The following is a 26,024-nucleotide window of genomic DNA, read 5'->3' as shown; positions in this document are numbered from 1 at the left end:
TTTAGCCTTCTCCCCCTAGCCTACCGTCTATCTGATTCCCCAAACTCTGGAATCAGAAAATCTGCCACAATGACCAGGGTGGCTTGTGTGTGTCTTAGGGGAAGCTGGTTTTACACACAGGATGTCTGGTGTTTGTCACCACCAGATTGTCCCCACAGAAGGTCTGAGGTGACAGCCCTGTCTACCCCCCTTCCCCTGCCCATGTAACCTGACTCGTGGAAAAGCCATTTGACCTAAGTGCCCACTGTGACACTGGAGTGTCTTAAATCATAACCCCTTAGCAGGCAGTAACAATTTACTTTCCACTCAGGAAGGTGACTCTAGGGTGGAAGGACCTTTCTGGAAACTAAATCTAATGAGAACATTGTTCTTCTAGAAAAAGTGACAGGATGACTTGTGGTCTAAAAACCCAAGAATGCTAACCTGGTTAACCTGTGACTTGAAATTCTGTGGTAAGCAAGTAACAGTGGGCTCCCTGCTCCACAGCCTGACAGAGGTGAACAGAAGATGACTGCAGATGTGTCACTTCCTGTAGGACTCAGGCAACACTGTATTCAGTCTCAGTCCTATCCTTAGAGTACCTTATATGTACCTTATAGTTATTATGAAGATGAGGGAGAGGGGCAGGGACAGGGACAGGGAGAGAGAGAGGGAGAGGGAGAAGAGGGAGAGGGAGAGAGAGAGAGAGAGAGAGAAGAGAGTGAGTGTGTGTGTGTGTTTTGTGAAGTTTAGTATTATAGTATCTTGTTGAAATAAGTTTCCATCTTGTCTGACAAAAATCAAATCTAATTTCATAGCCTAACTCATTCCCCTTGAAGAGACAAGAAATTCTGCTGTATGGATAAAAATCTTTAAAGATATTTAACTATAGCTTTTGTCACAGTGAACTTTGATCTGAATAACAAATTCATAAACTATTGATTATGATCATGTTTATGAAAAAAACACTGCAATTCTTTTAGTGACCATTGGATTTATTTACCTGTAGTAAACAAACCAGAAAAACAAGATGTGGTTTACGACCAGCAGCTGGAGGGTGTGGGGGGGCCCTGCTGTTGAGGTTGTAGTCCACCACGTAGGGATAGCTCTCTGAGCTTAGTGCAAAACCGAGAAGTCCCTTTCTCAGCGGGACTTCCCTTCTTCTGCTTGGCCTTGGCTGGAGTGTCTCTGAGCAGGTACAAGGGGCCTTGTCCAGAGAACGACCCCGTGCAGAGCTCTCTGCACGTACTACACACAAGTCCCGCTCTAGCCTCCCACCCACACGATAATTAGGTGTTGTGTTATGGCCAATCAGCCCTTTCCACCCATACCCCTAAAAGCCTTATATACCCTGCCCTGGAAAAATGAAGTAGAGCTGTCTCACTGAAGCTAACTCCTTCTGTTACACTCACGATGTCACTTCTGCCCTCACAGGCTGGTGGCCCACGACCCCGGAGGAAAGGGAGACCCACACGAGGGTATGCTCTTTAACTCATAACCCAAACACAAGGGATGTAAAGGGGCCACCTCCGCATCCGCGCCCTTCACTCTCAATGTGCTAATTTCATGATGTCAGCAGTACTGCATGTTCCTGAGAAAGTATCTGTAGCTTGGTTTTATTCTATTATTCTGTGTACATAGTACATATGTAGCACCGTGGAGACCCTGTCCCAAAGGAATAAGACAGAGAGTGATGAACACGGTCTCTCATGGAGCCTGAAACTCACTCACTGGCTAGCCTGGCTGGCCAGTGACGCCCAGGTATCTACATGGTTCCATCCATCCATCCAGAGCTGGAAGTGCAATGGGGACCAGCAAGGCTTGCTTTACTATGTGGGTTCCAGGGCTCAAACTCACACCCTTGTGTTCAAGCCCTTACTGTCTGAGCTCTCCCTCCCTCTTTCTGCTCCAATCTGGATTCCCTGAAGAATAGAAAACACATCCTCTTTGGAAAGAGCCTAAGGAAGCAGCCCTCTGGCAGAACAATGCACTGCAGTGCTCAGAGTTTCTATCAGGCCTTCCCAGGCCCCTGTCTCTAATTAGTTACGTCACCTGACAAAGCTATTGAACATCCCAGGGCTCCATTTTTCTTCACTCCACAGCCATTGTTCAAGTTGTGAGAATAGATGTAAAAGTAATTGTTCGGATGATTATGAGGGTAATCAACTAATTATGCTTCTCTCACATCCACCTTTAATAACAGGCACGTGGAAAATGAAGATTAAACTCTGCCTTACTCTAGAAGCTAAAGTCTTAGAACTGAGGGCACTGGCTCGGAAGGACAACTCAGAAACTGCCTTGTAGCAGATCTCTGCAGAGATGGCAGACACAAGGCAGTCCCCACTACCCAGGGCCTTGAGAGCAGAGACAGGCAGGAAAACTAGAATTTCACAGCAGGTATGGGACACACCTGAAGGATGCGGAGGGACTTAGTTTGCCATGGAGAGTGACGGACACTCTACCTAGTGAGTTCTGGGAACTCCAGTAGGATTTGTTGACTGCAGTCAGCAGTATTAGGCCAGGGAGATGTCCAAAGAGCTTCAAACATGTTATATACAATGGCACTGACCATGTGAAGGTTGACCAAACAGATGGCCATACTGAAGGTCATGGGAACAAGGTTTCTTGTAACATTAAAGGACATAAATATGGGAGGGTACGTGTGTGAGGACAATACCTCAGATATGAGATCATAATAGATTTTTTTTGTGAATTAAAGGCCTCTAAGATAGATAGATAGATAGATAGATAGATAGATAGATAGATAGATAGATAGATAGATAGATAGATGGATGGATGGATGGATGGATGGATGGATGGATAGATAGGTGGATACATGGATAGATAGGTAATACATAGATAGACAGACAGACAGACACACATACACTGAGGAATAGGCAGGCAGACAGATAAGACACAGCTATAAATATGTGCTTATGAACGTTGTGACGATGAATGTGTTCACACAGTTGCTAGATCTGGCCACTGAGTATGCACAGAACATCAGCATCTGAATAGTGGTCAGTGTATCTGGTAACAGTGGTACCCAGATAAGAGGACCCAGGCTTCTTGGAAAACAGCTGTTTCCAGGCTCAAGGCTTTAAAGAAATTCGACGACGAGCCTGAATCAGCTTTTATAACAAAGAGAAGAAGTTCTGCAGAACGAGGGGAACATTGAAAGGACACAGCAGCCAGTCTGAAGTGGCTTCCACTGAACAACTTTCAGACAGCTTGAGTCTGAAAGTGATAACAACACTATGACCTGGAAATGGAAAGACAACAGTGAGGGGAGGGAGAGAGGAGCGGGGGAGAGTGCAGGGGAGAAGGACATGTGTGGGTGTCTGCATGGTCATACCCATGGCCCAAGAGCAGAGGAGAGGCCGAGGGAGGGAGTGGCCAACGGGGGCTTACTGTTTGTCAGTATGAATGAACTGTGTGGGGGGGGAGTGTGTGGTGTGTGTGTGTGTGTGTGTGTGTGTGTGTGTGTGTGTGTGTGTGTGGTGTGTGTGTGCACACATGTGCGCATGTGTGGGTATGTACATGTGTGCACATGTGTGTGTGCACATGCATGTGTGTGCATGCATGTGTGTGTGCACGTGTGCATGTGTGTATGTGTGTGTGTGTGTGCGTGCGTGTGTATGTGTGTGTATGTGTGTGTATGTGTGTGCGTGCATGTGTGTGTGCACGCATGTATGTGTGCATGCGTGAGTGTATGTGTGTGCGTGTGTGTGCATGTGTGTGCATGTGTGTGCATGCGTATGTGTGTGTGCATGTGTGTGTATGTGTGTGCATGTGTGTGTGTATGTGTGTACATGCGTGTATGTATGTGTGTGTTATGAAAATGCCATGGTTTACCTGCACTATTATGTATGTCAATTAAAATTTTAAAACTGCAAAAGGATCAAAAACGATTTAAAAACTGATAGTAAAAGATTACTACCAAGCTAGTTCAACAGAAATCTATGAGCTCTTATGAAAAGGAAGGAGAGAAGGGACAGGAAGGGGGACAGAAAGAGAGGCAGGAAGGGAGGGAAGCAGGCAGGAGGAGGACGAGTGTAGGAGGAATGATACAACTGGGGAATTGCCATTTGGAGACAACTACTAGAATAATAACTGAATATCAATGGATGGTAAAATGCTGGATAAAAGCTGGATTAGAGGTGGGATATTAACATAGTCTGAGATGACAGCTATTCATTGTCTATATTTACATATTTACATATTAAAATGAAAAATGCTGATTTTATGATGTAGAAACTTGACAGAAGTCATCCTAGCTCAGTAAAACTTAACATCCTCAAGAACCAGACAGATTAACATCTTGTGACTCTCAAAGAACAGTGGAAACCTCAGGCGCTTATTCACGAATACTTAACTTGAACCTAAAAAGAAGAAAACACTAAGCAAGTCTAACTTTGGGGTGTATGTGTTTGAAATAGTCTCAGGTAGCCCAGGCTGGCCTCCAACTCGTTATATAGCTGAGGATATCCTTGAACTCGCAATCCTCCTGCCACCCACCTCCCATGGGTTGGGACCGCATGGAAAAATCACCACGTTTTATGAGAGACAGGAGCTCAAAGCTAGGGCTTTATGCATGCTGGACAAGCGCTTTACCAACCAAGCTACATCTGGAGCCCCTTAAAGACAGCTTGTAAATTACTAACAACAGGCCTGACCTCCTCAAATAAATAATAAATAATAATAATAATAATAATAATAAATAAATAAATAAAAACAAAACAAAACATAAAAACCTGTCGGGGGTGGGGAGGGGTGCTACTTCATAATAAAGAAGGAAAAACAGAGGTGTAATGACTGACGTAGATCTAACCTGGCCACTGGGCACCTAAAACTCTGAACAGAGCCTCTGCATCTAATGTTGGACGTGAAAGACCGCTTTGCTCTGGCTGGGTATGATCTTGCCATCACTTCTTGAAAATATACAGTGACGAATTTAAGGGTAATAAGTCAACAGGAATATAAATTAGTCTCAAATAGTTCATAAAAATTATAGTTATGTAACACACACACGTAAAAAACAAAACAAAAAAAGCCAAAAAAACAAGAATACCTTTAGAACAGGAGAGGCTGGCTGACGCATACACTTGAGCTCTGCACACTATTTTTTTGATTTTCTATATGGTTTAATAAAATCACTCAAAACTAAAACTTAAAACAACATATGATATTTTTTATGGCTTGCAAAGAACCTAAGTATTTTTCTGACACAGGGGGGCTTTTGTGACCATCAACTAGTCTATGGTGCTCAAAGTTCTTAAAACAGGGTTTCATATGGGACATATTTTATAATCTACTTATATATATGAATATATATGCATATATTCATATATATATATATACACACACACATAGATAAGATAGATGATGATAGATAGATAGATATGTTTATGACATAATTTTTAATGGCCGTACAATCTTCCATTATACAGATGTAAAATTTTACTCAGTCAATGCCCTGTCGTCGTTTTTGGCCGTGATAAGCAATCCTGCAGCGACGTCCCCACAGTGAGGTCTCTGCACAGCTCGTCATGCTATCCCCTAGAGTCTTTATTATTTGTTTCTGCTCACACACTTCCAAGTAAAATATGTTCATTGTTAAAAATTCAAACATTACAAAACTGAGACTTCCTCATTTAAAGAGAAAAGAAAAAAAGAATGATTCTTGCCACGTACCAGAAAAATAATAATTTGGAAGGTTATTATAAAAGATGACTGACAAATGAAAATGGAATTCAAACGCCCCGACTGCAAATTAGTCAGAATAATGCAAAATTTAACAAAACACACACACCAGAAGCACTGGCAGAGTGATGTCACATAAAACCCCATAAGAAATGTTTTGACTTATAATGAGGCCTTCAGGATTCTGAAGGGGGTGTACCAGAAGCCCAGGATATGTCACACTGCTGATACTTAATCAATATTCTTGCACAACTCACGGGAGTCTGCAGCCTGGCCCTGGGGCCCCTCCCACCTCCACCAAGCTGGTGAGAAGTAGAAGTCAGAACCTAACCTCTGCCCAACAGGTGAGGCTGTGTGGGTGGAGTCAGAGTCAGAGGCCGGCCTGTGTGCATCAAGACACAGTCAGAGGCCTGCCTGCATATGTGCATCTACAGATTGGGGCCAGGGGTAGACAGAAAGCAGAGGGTTGGGCTGCAGGGTGATTTTGTTTTCCTTTTCTCTTGCTTACATCTATTTTTCAAACCGATAAATAGAAATACAAAAACTGTACCAGTTAATGGGGTGCCATGAGATATTTTGGTGTATGCATGTTCTGTTTGATATTTATGTCCATGAAGACATAGCTATATCCTCAGACACTTGCCATCTTCTCTTTTAGCTTTTTGAGATGCAGAACTTAAATGTTGTCTACAGGCGCCCGACCATGCAGCCACTTCCTCAGCTTCCTGCTCCTAACTCCCTAACCACTGAAGAGCCTTTCCTTCAGCTCCAGGACAAGGACTCTATTTCAGCAAGACAGCTCCCCCCAGCACGGCCGGCCCAGCCCTGCCCAGCCCTGCCCCTCCACCAGGAACTATAGCATTTTCTTTTCTAGTGTCAATCTCACAGCAGCTGGGAATGCACAACATTTTCTGGAAACGCATAGCTCTAGCTGTAGACAGCAACGCTAGTGTATCCTGCACATCTGGAACCGTGATGTGGGTAAGACCTGCACATCTGGAACCGTGATGTGGGTAAGACCCCAAGGCTTCAGACATCGTGATTCCTGTCATAAAGTCATAAAGCACTGTCTTTTTGTTTCCTGTGATTCAAAGGCAGTTTAAAAAATAATTGCTAGTGAACACATCTAAGCAATTATTTTTTTGAGTGCCAGAGAGATGTTCAACACTGCATAAGAATGTCCTGAAAATAATGCTTCAGATAATTATATGTACAGTAAAACACTTAATATAAAACTGCACAGCAACCTTTCATACCAAAAAAAAAAAAAAAAGTCACAAGATGTTCAAGAACATGGTTTCATTCGCCAGAGCAATTAATTAAACTTGTAAGGGTAAAATGGAGATGGGCTTACTAAATCACCCAGCAGTAAAATAACCTAGAAGAAATAAAACACACACATTTTTGCCAGCACTATTGAAGTGCCAAAGACTCATAGCGTAAAAATAAAAACCATAAAAGCATGTGGCTCTCTATCTCCCGACTCTCTCCGTTATAAACAACCTGGGAACAGAGGAGCTACAGAGGAAGGGGTTATGTGATTCTATTCCTGAGAATGTCTATAGATTTAGAAATAGCTTTTCTGGTGAGCTATTATTATTAATAGCTCTATAAAGGAAACAAGAATAATTTCTTTCTGGGGATCCCCATTCTTCGGTGAAAACATAAAAATAAGTAAATCACAAAAAGCAGATTGATTACTGCCCAGATTTCAGGTCCCTAGCATCCAGTTCAGATGAGGAAAGGAGAGACAGACACACTGGCTGTGTTCTTGGGATTTCATTCTCTCGAACTGAACCAGACAGTGTTGGGTGTGCCTGCTGCAATCTAAGCTTAGAGAACCACAGGGGTGAGCAACCAAAAGACATGGAGATGACGAAGCTGTGGCCACAGGAGACAGACAACACTCACAACTGCTTCACTGAACGACTGCACCAGAAAAAGCCAGTGTTTGAACCACCTAGGAACCCTGAGCGCTGGTATCCCATGGACACTTGGTCCCCAGGCCCAGTGAAGGTAGTTCCAGTGCTAGGCTCCCAGAAGTAGAGTAACGAGTAAGGTACAAATCGAAGGACTGCTCCGGATCACTGGTAAATACCACAGGCACCTCTGTGGGGCAGAAATGAGACCAGACCGCCCCTATGTATATTAGCTACAGTAGGTAGGCAGTTATCAAAGTCTCATAAAGTGCCAAAAGCTTTTTCAGAAAAGCAAACTAAGAGAGGTGTCGGCATCAGCACTACCATAAAATACACACACACACACACACACACACACACACGCACACACACACACCACAGTAGTACATGAACCCTAGTACAGGAGTATTACTGACACTAAGAAAGCCAGAGACCTCAAGAGATTCTCACAGGAGCAGGAGCCTCGCTCCCATCATATCCAGCCCGCAGTTCTGGCTGTACCAGAATCGGCCCAGGACCGTGTGGGAAGAGGTCTGGATCGAGAACTTAGGAAATACTTGTCAGGTAATTCTGAGAGCCATCAATACCATCTTCACTCTGTCTCAGGGGACAAACAGACATACATCTGGCTGCATGAACAGGAGGAGCCCGTGGAGTAATCTCAGGGCAGTACAGTGTGAGTGAAGTAAACATGGCTGATAGGAAGAAGCTTAGCAGAAAAGGACCAGCCTGCAAGGACTAGGGTAAGACTGAACAAAAAGTGCTATATAAATAGAGACCACAGCAGTCTGTGATGCTCAAGGTAGGGTAGTTACCTCAGGGATTTCAGTAGCTCCTGAAAGCCTCACCACACTCAGGATAACACGGCCACCAACGAAAGCATCCCGAATAACCAAGAATGCACTAAATCTAACTACGACTTCCTTAAGTTAGTGGAGCGTAAGTAATTATTTTAATGCATTTCTTCCTTACGTGGCTAGATTCCCTGACGTCCAGGGGACTCTGATTCTGAGTCTCTGGTTCTCTGAAAATGGTGATGAGCAACGGAGATGAGTGAGTGTGCAGACAGGAGTCTCGAGCAACAGAGGGACCAGGCAGATGGGGATGCTGGCGCCCAGAGCTCGGGAAGCTGACATGGAAGACAACAGAACAGAACTTGACTCTCTAAGAATGAGGAGCAGTGACAGCAGGACAGAACCTCTGAGGGAAGGCAACTGGCATTCAGGAACTTGGCACCAAGAAAAGAGGACACTGAGAAGTTAGAGGGAACCTCGGGAGTGTGAAATCAGACACAGCCAGGACCAAGTGTTCTAGGAGGAAAAGGCAGCTCACCAAGTCAAACATTGAATAGAGGCGCATAACAAACAAGGGAAGAACATGGGGGCCGAGGGAAATGGGAGGCCGCTGTCCTCACCCTTAGAGCCTACCCAAAGCGAGATGTGGGTTGTTTAAGGATTCCAGCGGTGATGGGGATAAAAGGGAGATGTAGTCATTAATGAAGGGGAATGATGACTTCAAAGAGAAACACTTAAAGGCGAGGACAGAGAGGGAGAGGCTGGGAACTTGAGAGATGAGAGGACCTGGGCATGCAGGCGAGGCGACAGTCAAGAGTCGCACAGCAAAGACCGAGAGCCACACAATAAAGACCACAGGTCTGAGGCCACAGGACTAGGCAAGAGCCAGACATCTGACAAAGTAGAGACATCAGAGGGAAATGAAAGATGGAGCTGGGGAGATGGCTAGATGGCTAAGAGCACTGGATGCTCTGGCAAAGGATCTGACTTCGATTCCCTTCACAAACATGGTGGCTCACAACCACCTGTAACTCTAGTTCCAGGGGATCTGACATCTTCTTCTGGCCTCCTTGGGCACCAGGCCTGCAGGATATATGCAAATACAATCAGGAAAAAAACACTAATATAGATTTTTTAAAAAATAGAAAGAACGGGAAGGTAAGAGTGGGGCTGTGGTGGTTTGAATGGGAATGGCCCCATGGATTCATTCATCCAAATGCTGAAGGGCTGCCACCATTGGAAAGGATCAGCAGCGGTGGCTTTAGAAAGTGTCACTGGGGGTGGGCTTTGAGGTTTCAAAAGTTCAATCCATGTACAGTAGCTCTCTTCTTGCTGCCTGTGGTTCCAGATGTAAAACTCCCAGCCACCTCTCTGACACCATGTCTGTCTGCCCGCCACCACTCACCCAGCCACGACGGACTAAATCTCAGAAACTGGAGGCCAGCTTTTGTTTACGAGAGTTGCTGTGGTCGCGGTGTCTCTTCAGAGCAACAAGACTAAGCCAGGGAGCTCATAGCCAGTCTCCTCACAGAATCTGGAGCGAGCGCCATGGAACCACATGCTTCTGTGCTGTGGGACGTGCTCTACCGCTGATGTGACTTGCAAAGTGTTAACAGGTAATCTTTACCGTCCACTGGCTGGGATCTAGAATCGCTCTAGAAATAAACACCTGGGCACGCGTGTGAGAGAACTTCTGATGAGCCTGGGTGACTGATGAGAGATCCACACTGGATGTGGGGAGCAGTAGCTGTTCTTTGGGGTGAGCTGGGCACTGCAGTCTCTCCCCCTAAATCTTGACTTTAGATTTTGCTGTGATTTCTCTGCCACAATGGACTGTGAGCCAGGCCAGGCCCTGTCTTTACGGTAAGGGGATTTCACTGGGTGTTTGTTATGCTGCAGTGGAAAGAAAATGAAATAATCCCTGAAGCAACTTCACAGAACTCATAGAAGGGAGGGCCCAAGGCAGGAAATGGGACAGCCTGCTGGGCACGCCCACCAGTGCATATCACAGAAATAATGAGAGGCTCTTAATCAGGAAACCCCTAATATAAAAACAGGGCACGGAAACACACAATGTAAAATCAAGCTGAGAATCAAAATTAAGACAAAATACTGCAGTGGGGAAAGGCTTCAGTCACTGCTGGCTTTTATTTAAAAATAAATTTCTAGCATTAAATGTTCCTTTTCCATTTGGTTTGGGTCAACAGGTTATTAACACCATAGAAAAAAGTTAATGGAAAAGTATGGTCTAGGACAAAATGTGTTATTATATTTTGTGGAAATGCCTACTTTGGGGAAATTATTATCTCAGAAACAGCCATCCCTAAGTCTGTGAAGGAGAGCCAATTACATCAAAACCCATCTCCTATTGGATTTCACTTTTCAATTAACAGAGCTTGAGAGACAAGAACACAAGTTATAATATAAACTGCATGCCTGTGTCTTCACCTGCTTGTAAAAGACATAAAGAATGTGCATCTGGATTTATTTAAAATATGCATATTTACATTATCCACAACTCTGAAATCGTAACTGAAAATCTATGACCAAAAGCTTATAAGCAGAATACACAGAAACAAGAACATATATAAAATATGACTTTCAAGAAGGATTAAGGACGCCCAAAGCACACACAAGCAGCAATACAAATGGGCACAAGGAAAAAGAGATATTTGGAACTGTCAAGAACGGTAGTATACATAGGAAAGGGGGAAGAAATGGGAGAGACATGAAATGGTGCTAACTCTCCAAGCTGGAAAGCATGTAGCCTCACTCACAGCCAGTGATGGAAGCCATGTAAATGACTTAGTTCAAGAAAGCAGGATGCAATCAACAAGATGCAGAGGTTTTCAGATGGGACCTTTCTTTCCTTCCCCTGGGGAGGATGGTGAAGGCTGGATCTTTGAAAGCCACCTTAGACAATGGTGTGTTCCTGCCGCGGTGGTAGACACACGTACTACAGAACTGGGAGATGGAATTGGTCCAGGTCTCCCACATAACTCTACTTCCCTCTGAATGCCCTGTGGCTAGACTGGGGACTGAATTTTTGTTACATCATAAGTAAACAAAAATTAGTTAATAGGGGCCAAACAGTGGAATAGGTTTGGCAGAAAAAAAGTTTACAGATATATACTATCAAATCTCCTCTCTGGTGCCTAGTTTCAATATCTGCAGTCTCAGTTAACAGGAATCAACTTAAGGTCTGAAAGTACTAAATGGAAGGTTCCAGAAATAAACTGTTCATAGGCTTTACAGGGCAGCTGTGGTGAAATCGCATGCTGGCTATGCTGTTATGTTCACAGTTATTGAGTCACCGAAGTTATCAGATGGCTATGTCTCAGCTGACAGTGACACAGAGGCCAGGAAGATGACTCGAGGGTTAAGAATGCCAGCAGCCAAACCTGGTCACCTGAGTCTGATCCACAGGACTCACATAGAGGAAGGAGGCCAACTCCCAAAAGTTGTCCTCTGATCTCCACAGCCGAGCCCTGGCAGGTGTGAGTCCCACCCTCCACATACACACCAGTAAACAAATGAATTAAGTGATCTACTGAACCCCCCCATACTTAAAAATATGTTTTACTTGGTATGTACATCTATCAAGAAACAATATATTATCTTAGCATTAATTTAGTTTCATCTAAAATGTTAAATTACTTGCCATGGTAACTTTTTCAGAGAGCATTGTATGTATTTTAGTTATTAATATCCTCATCTTTAGGATGTAAGATATGTGTATGTATAGGAACAGATTCATCTTTAGGATGTAAGATATATGTATATAGGAACAGATAAAGTTCATTTGATTGTTTCATACCTCACTGTATAACAGCATCCTGCTACTAGGGTAGACACTATCTTATCCCAGCTTAGGATAATGGTGAGACACTAACTCTACAGATGACTATGTAATCACATTTAAGGTAGAAAAGGGGCATTTAATAAGCTTAATACTAGCACACATCCTCACCGTCCACAAATATTAATGTGAAAAACGATAACCTCCCCAGCGTCCCAGAGTAAACCTTGCTTAGAGGCCTTGCCTGGAGCGACCTATTTACTGAATAACGAAACAGTACAAAACTGTAGGAATTCTTCCAAAAGAGAAGCAAATTAATAATTTTTAAACTGGATTTACTGCACGGGATGACTGTGCCCCTAACTACACAGAGAGTCGTAACCTGTTCCTACAGACAGAGAAGGGCTTAGACTTATAAGGAAATCGAGAGGGACACTTTTAGCCATGTTCCTCTGACCATTGACTTGTGGCCTGGAACTTGATTCCTAAGCCCTGCTGTGTTCCGTTCAGATCTCCCCATGATCCACCAGGAAGGGCTGGGGCTCCCTGGGAGCAAGGACCTGCACCTACCTTCCCACTGGCCCGTCAGCACCAAGGTCCTGTTAATGACCACGTCAATTTCAGTAGCTCCATCCTCCACGGCCAGTCTGATCTCTTCCAATCGAGTCTTTAAATGAGTCTGTCCAGCTGGAAAGCCAGTGGCCACTGGGAGAGATTTCAAAGAAAGAAAACAGAGGGAGAAAATGAGGGAGGGGAAAAAAGGGACAAACCTCAATTGGTCAGTTTGTAAGTGCGGCTTTGAGAAATGAGGCATGAACGGTACCTAAACGTGACTCACGCCACACAGGACAAAGTTGGAGTAGTGGGATGAGTGTACATACATTTTCAGGGACATGATACATGTCTCTCTGGAAGACCTGAGGTGAAGTTGCTGCAGAGATGTTTGCATGGGACGCTGAGTAACTATCAACTAACTAAATATCAGCTGAGTTTCTTTTTCATTCACCCACCTCTGATTCTACACAGGGTCTGTTGCCCTTTCCTTCAGTTATCAGGTCTGCTACCACAGGCCAAACACATCTTCCTGTTATGTAAGTAATGGGCTGAACGCCCTGAGATGGTGAAAACACTATGGTCTATGGAGGCACAGCTTCAAATATGTTGGGAGCCCTCTCGGAGAGGCTATATACAGACATGCACATGGAGAGACGGGTCAAGGGTTAAAAGCACTGGCTGCTCTCATGAAGGACCCAACTTCGGCTGCTAGCACCCACACAGAAGATCTAATGCTTTCTTCTGGCGTTTGTGCACATTCACAGGACTTGATGCAGAACCCATGAAAGCACAAACGTATATGCATAAAAAAATAAATCTTAAAAAAAATATATATAGTACATCATCTTTCCATAATGCAATAAGAAGCTGATGTTTATAAACTGCATTTTCCCTTTCTTCTCTTTTCTTTTCTTTTCTTTTCTTTTCTTTTCTTCCCTTTCCTTTTCTTTTCAAGACATGGTTTTTCCATGTAACCCAGGCTGGCCTTAAACTAGCAGCAGTCCTCCCCTCAGCCTCTAAAGTGCTAGAACTGCATGCATGTCCCACCACACCTGGCTCAGACTGTTTACTGAAAGCACCAGGATATCCTTGTAGCCTTTTAAAAACTCGAATCTAATAATACTATCTGTCTCCATGGATCCATCCGTCCATCCGTTCATCTGTCCATCCACAGACACATGTTTTAGGAGGCTTTTTTAACCATCTGTTTATTTTTCTTTTATTCATTTAATGTGCGTGTGTGTGTGTGTGTGTGTGTGTGTGTGTGTCACACATGAGGTCAGAAGACAACTAGGAGGAGTTGGCTGTCTCCTTCCACTGTGTAGGCTTCAGAGATCCAACTCAGGTAGCCAGCCTTGGCAATAGGCATCTTTATCTCACTAGTGGCCCTTCTGGGTTTTAGGGCCCTGGTTTTCACCCTCGCTTGCTCTGTACTTCCTAGGTTTGTTTTTGTTTTTTTGACATCAGCTAAGTCACCACCTTGAGGCTGAATGTGTCTTGCTCTGTTTAAAACCGTCCAGAACTAACACTGTCATCAGAAGAGAGCCCAGGCCACCAGCCATTAGCATCCTGCCCAGCCTCCACTCGAAAGGCTGCCTGTCCACAACCGGACTATCTGTTCCCTGCTCTGCTTCTGTGCCTTTCCCTATGCTAGCTTCCATGTCACTATCATTCCCTGCCTTAGCAGATGTCAGCTTCCCCTCCCTTCTCAATGCCCAGTGCACCCATCACCTCTGCTGGGATGATCCTTACTGTGCAGCCCCAGCCTTGGCTGAGGGAAGCATTCTCTGCTCAGTATCATAAGCCACACACATGCGACAGAATGCAGAGACTTGTGTGTGCATGAGACAACCGACTCCATGACTATAAATCTGATGGCCATCATAAAAACCAAGACATGGTTCTATACTTTCAGGACTTAATGTGTCAAGGTTTCGAGTTGGTGGTGTTTGTCTCTTTGATTTTGAGATCTTACTACATGGCCCAGACTGGCCTAAAACTCAAAGGTCCTCCCCTGAGCTCCTGAAGAGATGGGGCTCTACATGTGTGACATCATGCTTACTTTAATATCTATATAAATTTACTACATAAATTTAGCACACATTAAAAATCACGAATCAACACAACTAAGCCTCTGAAATTAATGCAATCACAGTATAAATTTATGGGTGATAATCCATGCCAACTGAGCTAAAAAGAAACAAAAAACAAAAAACTTGAGCTATGTTGAAAAATCACGAGTAAAAGTCTTACCTGAGGCCACGGGGATGCTGCAGCCCGCAGCCTTCAGCGCCTTCACAGCGTCGCACACCCGGGCGGGATAAACGCAGACTGCAGCTGTGGTGATGCCTATGTAGGAAGCACAGCAGCCTAGTTTACGTGGAGCTCGGCTCGCACGCCACACCTTCAGTTAGCATTTCTGGGACAACACTGGCAGAGAGCAAATGAGAGGGACAAATGCTTGCCCCACATGGCTGCAGTCAAGGGGAAAAGACAGGTGTTTGTGTTTTGTTGTAGAGCCCTGAGGATGGAAACCGAGGCCTTGAGCACTCAACACCGAGTTACAGCTCTGGCTCTAATAAGGCAATGTTCTAGTGTCAACTGGAAAGAAATGTAATAATGCTTTTCAAAAGCTATGGAGTTGCTTAGGTCGACTGAGAGCCCAAGGACTATCTGTGATAACTGCACTGGGCTAGCTCAGAGCCTTTCCCTGCAGGCACAGCAGCTGGCACTGCAGAGCCAGGAGGCACATATCTATGCAGAGGATATCTGCCTCCCAAAACTGGTCCGGCAAGTGACTACACCTGTGGCCCTGGCAATACCTCCTGGGGCCCCAGGTCTTGGTTTTCTCACTTAGAAAACAGACACTACCACCACCCCTGCCACCCTACTTGATGGCCCACCACCACTAGCCTGTCTCCTCCACCTTTCAAGTTTGAAAGCTCAAAACTCAAGGCAGCTTTTCAACAGTTTCTCTCGTGTACACTAAGAGAGTGATAGGAGTTATTTTTGTTTCTTTGTTTCTTTGTTTGTTTTGATTTGTTTTAAATTCTAATGTAATACACAGTACTTCCCATTTGCATTTTATTTGCAAATGCATTTCTTTGACTTAATATGTGATGTGCTCATTAAGTGACAAGACCAGCCTTTTCCCTCACGGCTAGGGAATCCGAGCCTGTAATTCAGAGCCACTAGACAGAAACGATCACAAACTGAAGAACTGAGGAAACACTCCACTAACAACTTCAATTCATAGGTGCAGAACCTGATCTGGAAACAGGGCTTGGCGGCTCTTTAGCTTTGGCCTGTCTGCACACACAGAAGCAGAGGTGTACCAGCACAGCGGCAGGTGACCATCAGCCCCCGAGCTCCAGGGGGAGCTGCGAGCAGGTAAGCCCAGGTGCACTGTGCACAGCCTCACCTTTGTCATCCATATTTAAAGCTTTTAAGAGGTCTGCCCGGATTGGATATTTGGCTTTATAACAGAGTCGTTGAACGTTGGAAAACGTGTCATCGCCAGAAAGCGTGGTAAGATCTATAAACGTGACAGCTTTCAGGAGCCACGCAGCCTAGAAGAGAAGGAGAAGCAAGGGAAATCAAAAAGAAAATTCACCTTGAACCAGTTAGAGAGGAGAGAAACAAGAGACAAATGGGAGGGTTCACAGCCAGTGGCAATGCTACGGTAGGGCGCTTTCTGATACAAGTATAAAAGGAGCTCAAAATTGACCAACGGAGGCCAGCAAGATGGCTCAGCAGGGAAAGGAGCTTGCTGCCAAACCTGAAGACCTGAGTTCTAGCCCCAGAGGACACACGATAAAAGGGGAGAACCAACTCCTACCAGTTCTCCTCTACTTCCATGTGTGGTCCAGGGTGCACATGGCACACAACACGCGCACACACATACATACACATGCATGCCCACACATGTGGACACACAGAAACAATTTCAATTTTAAATTATTTTTAAAGGAATGGCAATCAAGATGAACATTAGCCAGAATAGAACAAAAGAGCAGACTTGGTCTATTTTTATCAGAAACTCCAACTGAAGCCTCCACTCGCTCCTGCAGTTTCTCACGTTTCCAGCTCATCTGTAAAGAGCCAGCCACAAGTGTGGAACATAAGACACAACATTTGTGAGTTTACCTTCTTTTCCAGGACCCAAGGTGATGCAGTATTTTCTGAAATCTCCTAAGTCCCTTGTTTTTTAGTCCAACCCTCATAGTCTCTAACTCACTCTAAAAAAATTTTCCTTTTATCTTTTCAACCAGGATGGGCAGATGGGACATGTCACTTTAGAGACCTCTGTCACCACGTTCTTTCTCTCTTGTGAAATGAACTCTGAAGTCCTTTTAGACCTGCACAGCACATCTGTGACTGCAGTGCACTAAGGAATGTGCTGACTGGAAGAACGCCACCAAACATCAGTTTTGGAATTTTGAAAAGTGATCTATGAAAAGAAATAGATAAACTCTCCTACCTCGGGCCTCAACAGTGGACACACCAGGTGTAGGTGTTTACGGCTTGAAAATTAAAATAGAAGACAGCCAAAGAAAGCAGACTAAGAAGAAGAATAAATGTGTTGCGGAAACGTGCGATTTAATTCGCTCATGAATAAAGATGCCTCAAATTCATTTGCGGTTTGGCCACTCAAGAATGATAAGATTCTTAACTTGTTTGGGTAAATGCGTTATCTTTCTCCAACCCATCATCATCATATATGAATTATTAAAATAAGCTATGGACAGCTGCAATCACTTAAGTCTAGATGCATCTTGAGCAAAATTCAATACTGTGGCCTCGAGGGAAGGGGCGTGCATGGGAGGGTCGGGACAGAATGCTCATGAGAGCCCGTACCTGCCATTCCTTCTTCACGCTTCTGCGAGCCTGGATCTGCTGGGCCCGCCTCAGCACAGCCGCGTGATTCACTTGAACTTTGGAGATCCAGCTAAGATCTACAAAGGAAAGAGCGGCACGTGTAAGTTTCCAGGGCTCCACTGTCATTTCTAGCGCAAGGGCATAGCTTCGTTCATTATCAGTCCTCTTTTAAAACACCTGGGCTTGGGAGCGGCAGGATGGCTCAGTCAGTAAAGCGTCTGCAGTGTGTGCCTGATATAAACCTGACTTCAATCCCTAGAGCCAATCAAATGGTGGGAAGAGAGAAACCATTACAAGTGTTGCCCTTTGGCCTGCGCACACACTGTGACATGCATGAGCCTGCTCATACACATACACAAAATGATAATCTGGACAATAACAAATACACAACCTTGTAGAAAGCCTGGTCATCACAAAGTATACTTCATGCAACATCAAATGCGTCTGAAACTACAAGAAGCTGTATTGATTAATTACACACACAAGCACAGCAGTGGGTGTGCCCTCCCTGGCACACACGTCTCCCCTCTGACAGAGAAGACTTATTTGTGAGTCTAGTCCAGGAGAGCAAATGATTAATAAATTCTTAAGTGAATTAGTGAATACTTAAAGGCATCTTTGATCACGACCCACTTACCGACAAGATTAATATCTGCTAGATGCTGACAGGATGCAGCCCATCAAAAGAAAATTTTTCAAAATGTACTACAAATAACAGTGTAGCAGGCATTCAAAACCAGGGAAGGAAAAAAAAATCCCACCCAAAGCTGCAAGAGATATATCTCTGGCACTACTGCTTCAGTGTGACCCAACCTGTGTTGTCAATTTTGTTTGAGCCTTGCTATGCACAGCCAGTGGACCCCCGTGGAAGGTCAGCTAGCTCTCCGGAAGACACAGCACTTGGATGCGTCTCTACCACAGAACGTGGATAGGATCCCTCAGTAGAGGGAGAACTGCTTCTTGTACAGAGTTCAGTGTGAGTCATGGTCTCCCCCTCGGGAGTCCAGGGTCTGGTGCCCATGACTATCAGCTCCACCCACGGGGCCTCCAGGAATGCTAGATGTACATCTGGTGACCTGTGTAGATGACCTTGTCTCTACATCACTGTCCCTCCCCAGGAACCTCATGGTTTTTAAAAAGAGTCTTAAAAGACAATCGCCACACGAACTGTCTCTGACTAACTACTTATTAGAAAGGACCTAAGTGAAGGAGGATTTACACTGGCACATGGTCACGTGTCTCTGTGTATTTGGAAATAACAGGGCTTCAGGGGGATCTTGTAACAACAACAACAAAAAAAAGTGTTCACCTTGTGGTCAACGAGGAAGCAGAGAAAGTATAACCCAGAAAAGGGACAGAAGCTATTATGACGGTTCGGAGGGTAAGGATAGGCCTGCTACCAACCCTGACAACCAAAGCTCAATGCCTGGTACACACATGGTAGGAGAGGAGGGTGGGTTCTGGAGCTATGTCCTCTGACTTCTAGTCATAGCTATGTGGACACACACACACCCCACAGTCAAAGAAAGGAAGAGAAAAAGTGGGGGAGCATGGCGGGATGCAATGCTGCCGGTGACCTACTTCCTTCAGGGAGACCCACCTGTACCGTTTACCACCTGTCATTAATTCCATCATATGAATTATGAGTCCATGAAGGGAATGAATGAGTTCACTCATTCATTCATTCATTCATTCGGTCAGAGATTTTATGATCTACCTCCCTCTGGAGATGCCCTCACAGACACGCACACAACTGTTCTTCATCAACCCTTTTACACTAAGACCTTTTACACTAAGACACCTGATGAGAGTCACACTCATTACTAACACAATCCTAAAGAATTCGCTCATCACAAAGATGAGATCTGGGACCACGAAGACAATTAATAGGTCTTCATCAAAACTGCTCCCCCCCCATTTCCAAATTTGTGGATTCCTACAAGTATCAATGCTAACAGTGTAGAGACTCAAAATCTGGGTAAGAACGAGCTATAGGAGCACTATCATTCAATATCGCTAAAGTAGGGACCACGTTTAGATGGTGTGTTTTTCATTTCTGATTAAATTATTTTGTCAGCTGAAATCATTTCATAAAGCAGATTTTCAACATTTCCATCCATCTGTTCTGCTCCTTAAAATATCACTTTGTCTTGCTTCTTCGCGAAGCCAACTCGAGAGAAAACAGATGCCTGGGTCAGGCAGCCTCTTGCCCCTTATCCCTACCAAAGAGAGAGTGGATTCAAGGCAGAGTCCCGGACAGCGGGATTAAATAGAGACGAGGATGCACACAACTCTTTTAAGACCTAGAAGAACCTAGCTCCACCCAAATGTAGGGGAGGTTTAAAAAATTAAAATAAAAAATTAAAATTAAAAAAACAAAACCTGGCCAACTGACCACCACTACAGGTGACAACAGGTGACTGAGTGCGTGGTAAAGACTGTTTCAGGAACAGCAGAAGTGATTGAAGCACTGGAGCCAAGAGTTGTATAGCATCCTAAGGCTCATGGCCAGAAGCTGAAGCCACCCCAGGGCTCTTCCCTTAAGATCCTCACTCCTCTCCACTCCTCAGACCTACGGTTGGTGGGAGCTCTCAAAAAAACCTCAAGAGTCCACCAACCAACCCTCTGCTCTCCTCTAGAGAGCCGTTCCTCCCGTTCCCCTCCCTCAAACACTGGGCTCCAGTGTCCCGAAACAACCAGCAGTCTCCCGAGTTGGTGTTTTATGCTGTCTCTGGTTCTGTGTCCTGTTTCTTCCTTCTACCTAGAAGGTCCTCCCTTACCTTCTATAAACAACGAACCCCCACCCACAAAGACTCATTTCAGGAACCGAGAACAGAGCTCAGTTGGCCCAAGGCCTTGACTAGCAGGCAGAAAGCCTACATAAACTAGCCACGGTACATACACTTGTAATTCTAGACCTTGGAGAACAGAAGTGTATAAGGTCATCCTCAGACAAAACAGAAGATTCAAGGCTAGCCTGGGCTCCGTGAGACCTGTGCCAAAAAGGAAAAGAAAGGAAAGGGAAGGAGAGAGGACTAGAGGGGAGGGCAGAGGACGGGTGGTCCCTTTCTCTGGGAATCCTTTCTAAGGTTTACAAGTTGCACATTCTTTTTAAAGTCTCAAGCAAAGTACAGGACCCTGGATGACATTCAAGTAAAAGGAGGACTTCTCCAAGTCCAGAAGCCTTCTTCTCCTATCCTCCCCGGGTCACAAATGACTTTGGATCTGCAGAAGAGAAAAATGATGGGCACCCAGACGGATACCTGGGCACAGTCTCCTTATAAAGTGCCCTCCGATGCACTGCAGCTGAAGTTGGAACCCATGAGGCTGCGCTCACACGCATGGTGCTATTTGCTACAGATCCCTGTGAAACATCTACTGGAGAATATAACAGAAATTACCTCTCCCCATACCAGCTTTGGCTGCTAAAAATACCATTAATGGCCATAAAATTACCCAGCCCCATATTTAATCCAGCCACAGAATTTGCCTCTGTGACCTCCCATGGCAATGAATTATATAAGTGACTATCTCGTTTTATTAGCACTTCATTTGCTACTCTTTAATTTCGTCAAATAACCCCTGTTCTCGTATTATAGGGTCTGGGGAAAAGGACGGACTGATTGGCCTTTGTTATGTCCTTCATAACTTTTAATATTTCATTCAAGTACCCTTTAGCGTCTCCTTGCTAGGAGAATCGAGTCTAATACACACACTCTCATCAGGACCATAGAATCTTCTGCTTCGGAGGCCAAGAGGGGTTTCAAGTTCACACGTCTTTGGGGAGAACAGACACGAAACTAATTGGAAGGCAGCACTGCTCCTCAGCTCACGCTCCGGCGAAGAAAACGCCACCGTGTTCCTCAGATTATCTCGCTGGTGACGTTCAGGCCCCTTGGTCGGTTATTAATTTGTTCTCAAGTGCATGTCTCTTACTTCTCTTCTTCTGGTTCCAGTCTCAACAAACACAGGGAGGGTCTAGCCTCACTGGCACTTTTATCCTGTTTGTCTGGGGTCCCTCACACAATCCCTAACCCACACGATGTGAAATAACAACCAGACAGGATGAGAAACCTGTCCATTTAGCCTTTGTTCCTAAGAGGCAAAACTGAATCATGATGCTTTGTTTGACACAGCACCCTCCCAAAGTGGAATAAATGAAATATTAAATTTCCCATATTCTTCTAATTCTAACAGTTCCCCCTAAACCTGCTTCTGGTGCTGTCTCAAGTTTGTTGCTTGCTGACACACGCTTGCACATTTTAAGGCTAGCTCATGCTCCCAAGTTCCCTTCCTAGTAGGACTCACCCAGCTGTCTGCTATTTTGGTATTGTTTGTTTTCAAATCCAATTTGCACCCTCCCAGGAACCGGCCACACCCTCCCAGCTGTGCAGGTGGTCAACTCAGAAACAGCTCACCAATAAATGCGCGTACCGTTTCTATTCTCACAAGCTAGTGTTGCTATTGGCCATTGAAACTGGTAAAGTATCTCATGATCATTATCTAATCCGTTGACCTTCACCTTGGAAAAAGTTGGCTAGAAACTAAGACACCAGGATGCTACTGCTAATGTCAGATTCAAGTTGCACAGTAAATGAGAAGAGGTCACCTTGCCTAGTTGCTATCCCCAAAATACAGAGATCAGTAACTGCCCTGCAAGCCCCATCCTTAGCTGAGGGCAGGTGAGACCCATCAGGAGTCTTCCGCCGAGAGCGTCCCACCTATCAGACTTGGAGGCAGGGGTTCAAGGGCATCTAGGCAGATCTGCTGCCCCTGCTGTTAATCTGGCCCTAAGGATCAGATGGTAAGAACCCAACCCCACCACAACCAGGCAGCACAAACCGCCACAGCCCAGAGGGACCTTTCAGGGGATACAGGCCTGCAGCTGTTGGCACCTAACCTCAAATTTCTATAGAGCACACTTTCACCTACAGATATCAATCCAAATCTGGTGAGGAATAAATCTGTATTGTATATCCTTCAAACAATCAAACTTAGATGGTTAGTGCCAAGATAAAGGCTGACTTGATCTCCCAGCTCTGCCTCTGTGGCAATCTTGTCTGTCCTCTCCCATGAAGCTGGCATCTCTGGTGTGTTTCACAACCATACTTAGATGGGTTATAGCACTTTCAGAATATCGTCACAGTAGAAGTTAGCCCGGGGTCATAGCACAAGGTAACCCCAGCCTGGCGGCATCTTTGAGCTTGACATGTTCCTCCTCCCTTCCTCATCCTCCTCTCGTCCCTGAGACCTCATCCTCCTGGCCACCCCCAGCTATTGCTGCTCCACCTGTCCAATCATCAGTGGTTAACAGAACGGTGTTCTGGGCACTGAAAAACCCTGCTGTCCTATTCTGGCATTTTCCATATAGTTTCCATGGGGTCGGCCATTTCAGGTCCAGTTGTTCTCAGGATCCTTGGGACTGCTCTTTCAGTGACCTCCCCAGAGTCTGCAGGAGCGTTGGTTACAGATAGAACCACAGCTCCTTAGCAGAGTCGGGGTTACACTAGAGTGCCTGTGAACAGCACCGTTTCGCCATTTAGCACAGCAGTTCTCAACCTGAGGGTCACCCAAGACCATCAGAAAACACATATTTACAATATCCTAACAGTTTTTACAAGACTCATAACAGTTACTTACAAGGTTCATAACAGTTGCAAAATTACAGTTAGATAGTGGCAATGAAAGTAATCTTGTGGCTGGGGATCACCACAGCACGAGGAACTGCATTAAAGGGTCGCAGCCTTAGGAAGGTTGGGAACCACAGATTTAGCGCGTCCAGACAAGAGATGTGAGAAACACATCCTAACAAGGCATCACACGGGGGGGGGGGGGGGGGCGCCACCCTAAAGAAACACAGGAGAGCGGTGAAGCAGACAGACATGAGGAAGACTGGAAAGCACAATATGAGACAACTTACCTGGGGAAGATCAATGCTTTCGACCAGCATTCCCCCAATTGCTTCCATGGCTTTTACTAGACCTTTCACTTGAAAATATATAATGAAAACTTACCTAGCTGACTGGAACAGAAAGATCAGTGTGTTAATGGCTCACAGCTGAGCAGAGACTGGAAGGTCAATCTAGGACAGCAGACAGGAGCCAGTCAACACCAGTGCCCCTGGGTTCCATCTGAGTAACCCAAAAAACCAGTCATAGTGGCACAAGCCTGGCATCCCAGCACTTGGAGTGTGCAGGCAGACAAGGAGGGTCAAGACTTTAAGGCCTTTCTCTGGTCCTGAGGTATGTGAGACCTTGTCTGTAAATAAATAATAAACTAGAACAATAGCAGCATTTACCAGCTGTCCAAACAAGATGTCACAGCAGCTGCCCAGGGTACCATCACTGCCTCAACAGGAGAAGCACTGACCGCCTGTCCTGGCCTCAGCCCAATCATACAAGAGACAGAGGTGTGCACCCCCTCTGAGCAGTGAGTGTCAAGCAGGACCAGCTGCGGGAAGTGTAAGCTCGAAGGCTGAAGGAGGACCACAATGACTCCTTGCAGACTAAAGGCCATGCTGTTACCATCCATCCATCTGTAAATCTGCAATCAGTTACCTCAGGCCAGGCTTTCCAATATCGAGTACACACACGCACCCCTACCAGCAACCTCAAAAAGTATATTTAATGAAAAATGTAATTGTAAATTTCCATTTCTCAGGAAGATTGATTATCTGTAATTTGCACATTTTACAAGCATGTACCTCAGAAAGCAAAGGGCTAACACTGACTACAGAAAGACTTAATGTGTTGAAAAAGAAGGTGGCTACTTCAAAACTTGCTGTTAAGACAAGCTGGAGTCTAAAGAATTTAACGCATTTTTAGCAGATAATAACTTTTAAGTCCAACCTTCATCAAGATAAGTGACCAATTTAAATATTGCTAATTTTCCAGGGACCAGATAAATAGTTAGAAACAGAATTCCTAAGCCAGTTTGGATTTCCAAACATGTAGGATTTGTTGCTAATGTGGCTTTGCCTTGGTGCTGCAGGTTGGTATGCCAGGCTAGTACTCTACCACCTACCCACAACCCTAGCCTAAATATGCAATCTTACAACAAATGTGCCCTAGGAAAAATACTGACAGGAACTTCCCCAAGGTCCTAAATCCTTTGAGTGGTCAGGAAGGATTCTCCATTGCTAGGGAAGCAGGGACAGACAGATCTCTGTGAGTTTAATGCAACAAAGCGAGTTCCAGGCCGGCCAGGGCTATACAGAGAGACTCTTATCTCAGAAAAGGAAGGAAGAAAGGGAGGGAAGGAGGGAGGGAGGGAGGGAGGGAGGGAGGGAGGAAGGAAGGAAGGAAGGAAGGAAGGAAGGAAGGAAGGAAGGAAGGAAGGAAGGAAGGAAGGAAGGAGAAGAGAAGAGAAAGAAAAAGGAAAGAAAGAAGGAATCAGTAGACCACAGAGAAATTCAAATGGATGGATCTGGCACCCTGTTGTGTAAAGATTCAACACTCAGTCCTTTGAAAAGGTCTGATGGATTATTCTTCAGAGAAAACCTCTGTAACACTTCCCTCTTGATAAAAGAATGCACAATGGAACTTGATGGAGCTTCCTAAGATTGTAACGCCTCCTCCCAATGCTGTCTGCCAATGTGTACCATTCACGAAGCCGCTGACTCTGCTGCAGGTTCTGCAAGCTAGTTTACATACTGTAACAGACCTACATAGAATTAATTCTGTGAAATAGCATAACTCCTATTTAAACGCTCCAGAATAGGGTTAGCAATAATAATAAAGTCTATTTAGGCTTTTTTTTTAAACCCTAGAAATTACTCAGAAGCATGCTGGTGGAAATTAATGATCACATAATGTCTGTACCAATTCTTCATGGAATGTATGGCCACCACGCAGCACTGATTAACCTGTTCTGACTACACAGTACCCCATGAAAATCTCATTTCAGGAAAACCCTATTATTCTTTACCATGAATTCAGGGTAATTCATAACCTCTCTCAGGACCAACCACTTCAAAGTGTAACCTCCATGAAAGTATCCTACATAATAGATTATGAATAAGATCTTATGAGGATGTCATTTTGTAGATCCTAAAATTTGTGACTTCATATTATCTCTGACACCTGATATTTCCAACAAAGAGGTTTTAAATGGCCTATTGGGAATCACTATTATTTTTAATAGAAATTCACATATTTGCATCTTGAAATCATATCTGTTTAGGTATTTCCCCCAAATTGCTGTTTACAAGTAATCATGTCCTACTTAACTTTAACTGTCAACTTAACACTGCCCAGACTATAGTTACGTGAGAAGGGAATCTCAATTAATGGATTTCCCAGACCAGACTGGCTTGTAGGCATGTCTATGGCAGAGTGTCTGGATTGTTAGTTGATGTAGGATGGCTCAGTCCACCGTGGGTGGCACCATTCCCTAGGT

General features: G+C 44.7%; 1 protein-coding gene across 1 annotated transcript in view; it reads right to left on the bottom strand.

Annotated features, from left to right (window-relative positions):
* Positions 1-26,024, bottom strand: part of Dera (deoxyribose-phosphate aldolase (putative)) — an 83,296-nt gene that overhangs the window by 42,045 nt on the left and 15,227 nt on the right. Inside the window, exons 2-5 of the mRNA NM_172733.1 lie at positions 17,607-17,704; positions 16,171-16,318; positions 15,003-15,098; positions 12,765-12,899 (exon numbers count right to left, since the gene is read on the bottom strand). Of these exons, the coding sequence (NP_766321.1) occupies positions 12,765-12,899; positions 15,003-15,098; positions 16,171-16,318; positions 17,607-17,704 (477 nt within the window). The remainder of the gene's footprint in view (positions 1-12,764; positions 12,900-15,002; positions 15,099-16,170; positions 16,319-17,606; positions 17,705-26,024) is intronic.

This window comes from Mus musculus, chromosome 6 (genome assembly GCF_000001635.26).
Source record: "Mus musculus strain C57BL/6J chromosome 6, GRCm38.p6 C57BL/6J".
Classification (NCBI taxonomy): Eukaryota; Metazoa; Chordata; class Mammalia; order Rodentia; family Muridae; genus Mus; species Mus musculus.
This window is presented reverse-complemented; position numbering and strand designations above follow the sequence as displayed.